The sequence below is a fragment of the Olea europaea genome, unplaced genomic scaffold, assembly GCF_002742605.1.
Source record: "Olea europaea var. sylvestris unplaced genomic scaffold, O_europaea_v1 scaffold1899, whole genome shotgun sequence".
Taxonomy (NCBI): Eukaryota; Viridiplantae; Streptophyta; class Magnoliopsida; order Lamiales; family Oleaceae; genus Olea; species Olea europaea.
The window spans coordinates 39,159-44,020 of NW_019236796.1; the positions used below are offsets into that span (position 1 = coordinate 39,159).

Genomic DNA, 4,862 nt, shown 5'->3' on the forward strand with positions numbered 1-4,862 from the left:
TAAGCATTTGTTGTATTCTTAGAATTAGTTTTCAAAAAAGTTGGTACAACCAATTCACCCCCTCTCTTGGTTAGCTAGTCTTGAGCTTTTATATTTTTCACTCTTTATGTACTTTCTATTTCTCGTAATTTAGTTTTCTTTTCGAAACTTGACTATATTGGATATTTCTGTAACAATGGAAATAAATGATTAAGTTGTTTAAACAAAAGCATCTTATGGGTTCACTATTCTTTATGATAGCTCATATAAATTAAAGCTCAATAACCTCTTTATCGAGACTCTTTTAACCTTGTATCATAATGTTGGTACTAAATGTGCTTTGTTGAATAAACAATTTTCTAACTTGTGGCATAAACATTTTGGTCACATATCCAAAGAAATGATCGAAGTATTAGTAAAGAATGAATCCTTCCTCACTTGAATTTTAGTAATCTTGGAACTTGTATGGATTGTATTAAGGGTAAACAAATCAAGCACACAAAGAAATGAGCCACAAGAAGCACACAACTTCTTGAGATAATGCACAGCAATATTTAGGGCCTTTTAATATTCCACCATTAAGTGAAGTATTTTATCACCTTTATTAATGACTTTTCATGTTATGATTATGTCTATTTGCTGCATGAAAAGTCTCAAACTGTAAATATTTTAAAGATCTTTGTCAATAAAGTTGAATGACAATTAGACAAAAATGTGAAAATTATTAAATCTAATAAAGGTAGTAAATGTTATGGAAAGTATGATGAAACTGGACAATGCCATGGTCCAATCTCTAAATTTCTTAAAAGACGTAGTTTCCTAGTAAGACAGTTCCAAAAACTCTTTTTGAACTGTGTACTGGAAGGAAACTCAATTTAAGACACTTACATGTGTTGGAGTGCGCGATAGTTACCAAATTCACGATTTTCATTTTGTTGTTATTCTTATTATGTGAAATTAAATCAAAAAAACACTTGTTCAAAGAAAAACAAGAATTCTACATTCTACAAGAATATTATTAACCTTATGTAAATATAAAAACAATTGTCCAAATATTATTCACGATAATTTATCAATTTTTAGTATTATTTTTTCATTATTTTGATTGCATAACCATACCTTACAATGATTTTCTCTGTAACTTTTCAACCCAGTAATTAAAATTTGAACACAATAATTAACTATGTATCACCGTACAGTAAACTTTTAGGGGAAAAAAAGTTGAAAAATGGATATAGGCGATTGTTGGTACATTGACGATTTCCGTACATCACAACCGTATTAATAGAATGGAAACCAAGTCATACTCCCTGAAAGTTGGCAGAGCCTGACCTTATTTTTCGCAATTAAAATTCTTTCTAATAATTAACAGATAAAATGGTCAAAATAAATAACACAGTTGAAGCGATCAAAGCATCGGATTAATAGGTTACTCATCAATATTTTAGTAAAATTGCTAGCTTCATTGTCTGGTTTGAAGCTTTGATCAGGCTGAACAGTTTGTTGTTGTCCGATGACTTGATCGAGCCAAACCTTCATAGTCCCGGACAATGGGTCTCTGATAACTACGACTTAAACCATCTAAGATGAAGCAACTAGGGCTTAAATTGTCAACGAGACGACCGGTTTCGAGTTGGATCAATTAATGATCGGTTTGACTTCAGAATAATCCAAAACCGACCAAGTAGAAGTAGGGTCAGACTTGGACCAAAACCAACCGGCCGGGAACCTGTTTACTCTTGATTTTGTTATCAACGACTAGGAGCTTAACACATACATTCTTTTCTGTCTGCCTGTCTTCTATTGTCTTAATTAAGTTATCAACTGTTTGTTGGATTATTCGTGTATCCAAATTGGTCTCCGCTGAATGAATTCCAATATCTTTAAATATTGAGATTCAGTCAGAAACCGTTAATCATCTCGGTGGCTAATAGGGTTAAAGAATACTTTAAGGACCAATTTGAACTCTAATCACACCTGCTGAAATGAATAATTCCATACTTTTCTTTCCTCCGTGTCTATGATATTTCTAATGTTTGAATCTTAAGACATGGAAGATAGTCATACCATTGAAAATCATGTGTTTTAGTTTATTGATTTGGGTGTAACACAATCGATAAACTAAAATAAATTGGTATGCTCGAATTTGTCTATATTTAGAGCGACTCTTTACCCCAACTCTACCACGATTTTTTATTTTTTTTTACACACAGCTCGATGCATAAAGTTGATCCGAGCCTGGGATGCCTTATTCTACCAAATTGCAACTATGACGAAAGTTCAATGACCTCTAGTGCAATTAACTTGATATTCAAAAGGCAACTGGAAATAGCGAAATATGAGAAATGAGCAGACACATTGACGCATCGTTAATTTTGATGAGCATGTCAACTAATTCTTGTAGGTTCATTGACACAATCCAAAGAGGGACACTAAATTGCACACCAAATCAAAGTTCAGTAATCTACCGACAAGTATGGTGAAATTTGAAATTAATTAACCCTTTGTTTATCACACAGCTTTTCTTTGTTCAAACTTCAAAGGCTGGTTAAAGAGTCAAGGAAGAATGAATGTTTCAATTTTCCCACGAAAGCCATTTCTTGTCAATTTTTCTAACTTCGTACACGACATAAAAACCGGTGGTGCATGTCAAGTTGACTTTTCTCCGTCCGCGTACAAGACATTTCTAGCCTTTTTTTTCCACAAAAAAAAGTTAGTCCGTGAATTTTCTATTACGCGTTGCTCATTTTTTGTGTGAACGTTATTATTGTTTTTGACTTTAAACGTATGATGCGCCTTCACTGTCCCTTCATTTCACAAAATGTCATCTACATGTGAATAGGGTGGGATATAAAAGTGGCATAATACCTTTTTCTAAGTATACATGAGACCTTTACCTTGAGTAAATATGAATTTCGACTGTTCGATTCATAAACCACAAGTAATGCATAATCAGTTGTCACATTGTTAGAATCACGTGTTCTTTCAAAAGAAATGTGAACATTTATTCAAACTCTTACCAAGTCATCCTCAAAATCAAACCTTCTTATAACACATGAAGTTTTCATAACGTAGTAATGAATGTTAGGTTCCAATTCTGTTTGAACCTCTCTCTAAATATGAGTTTAAACAGCTCTGATGCATACTCTTAAATAAACCCAAGATCGAAATGCGACCATTTATCCAAACTCTCACCAGGTCCCCCTCAAAACCGAACCTTATTATCATACGTGAATTTTTCATAACATAGGATTGAATATGTTCGTGTTAGGTTCCATTGTGAGTTTGAACCTCTCACTAAATATGAATTTCAACAGCTCTGAATCCATCATCAGCTGCCATTTTGTTATAATCATGCTTGTTATTGTGTAAGAAATGTGACCATTTATCTAGACTTTACCTAGGTCCTACGATCCTTTGGGTTCTATGTAGGTTTGAACTTGTCTCTAATGAATTCCACGGGGGGCCTTCTCCCTGCAATAAAAACTATCTTTCCAGCCTCTAATATTTTAAACACCTAAAACCCCATTTTCATTTTTCAATTTATCTCAAACCATCACAGATTACATCGTGGCTGATCCAGGACAGTCGCTCAATACACAAGTTCCACATTCTAAAGCCACTCTCTAGGATCGAAAATCTCACAAAATCTTCCTACGAAATCATTTAAATGAGAATTGCTTTCCACTTTATGAAGGAAACAAAATTAAGTAGAACTAATATCATGATATCTTATAAGAATAAAAATCCCTCTAATATCCCAAAATTCACTATACAGAATGTGATCCAAGTACAATGAATAAACTCAATTACTCAAGCTCAAATCTAAATTACATATAGCTACGTGGAAAATTTGTGTAATTGCGGGTATATCTAACAAATAAAGAAACCCTAGATGTAGGTATGATGAAATCAAAGTAGCATTTTATGTATATATAATTTACAGAGAAGTGAAGATTACAAGTCCCTCCTGCACATTGGGCAAGATCCATGTCTAAGCAGCCAGGTATCAATGCAAGGTAGGTGAAACATGTGGTGGCACTGAGGCAAACATCGAACAATTTCCCCGACCTGGAAGTCCTGAATGTTTAGAAGACACTACCATGAGATTTCTTTGCAACTGATCATTGAAGGAAACAAGATTATTTGTGATTAATAGTACCTGGAGACAGACTGAACAAGAGACTCTCTCCCCAGAAGCATCAACATTTTCATCTTTACCAATTGTAATCTTTGGGATCCTTTCGACTGTGTCTCCAGCCAAACCCTTAGATCCACCTGTGTCAAAAATGTTTGCGACCTCTTCAAAGGTCGTTGTTTCCACAGCTCCCATCTGATTCAAGAAAAATGAAAATTGTTCAGAACATCTCCAAAATAAATTTCTGTTTAATCCCTATACTTTGTCAATCAAATAAAATCATACCTGACTTTGCACAGCACTAAGCATAGCTGGACCAATGCGCTCCCGGACGAGTCTACCGCTTAAAAGGCTCACAATCACATCAATCTACACAATTTCAAAATATTAATCATGAATGTGTAAATAAAGTTTCAATTAAGCAGTTCAACCATTAATTAGACCATACAACTAATCTAAACGGGATGATCTATCGGGTAAAGCCCGTTGCTCACCAAATACAATATGCACCCAACACCAGATTCATCTGATTGCCATAAAAGCAGGGAAGACTCAAAGACCTCGATTGAGAAAACAGCACCAGAGATGGCACCAACAGCAGCCCCTCTAACAAACCCACTTTCGGTCTCTTGCCCGATTAGAGCTCCAGTCATTGCTCCTAATAAAGTACCAACTGCAATGGAGGAACAAACCAAAATTTCTTCTTTAGCTTCAATAACGAATACCAGAGAAACAGAGAAAATAC

At 34.6% G+C, this 4,862-nt stretch overlaps 1 protein-coding gene across 1 annotated transcript in view; it reads right to left on the bottom strand.

The window, feature by feature from the left end:
- Positions 1 to 3,709: 3,709 nt before the first annotated feature.
- The window catches only part of LOC111378899 (NEP1-interacting protein-like 1), a 1,768-nt gene continuing 615 nt past the window's right edge, over positions 3,710 to 4,862 (bottom strand). The window contains exons 2-5 of the mRNA XM_023002175.1: positions 4,612 to 4,790; positions 4,403 to 4,486; positions 4,142 to 4,312; positions 3,710 to 4,059 (exon numbers count right to left, since the gene is read on the bottom strand). Coding sequence (XP_022857943.1) covers positions 3,937 to 4,059; positions 4,142 to 4,312; positions 4,403 to 4,486; positions 4,612 to 4,790 — 557 coding nt within the window. The 3' untranslated portion in view covers positions 3,710 to 3,936. The remainder of the gene's footprint in view (positions 4,060 to 4,141; positions 4,313 to 4,402; positions 4,487 to 4,611; positions 4,791 to 4,862) is intronic.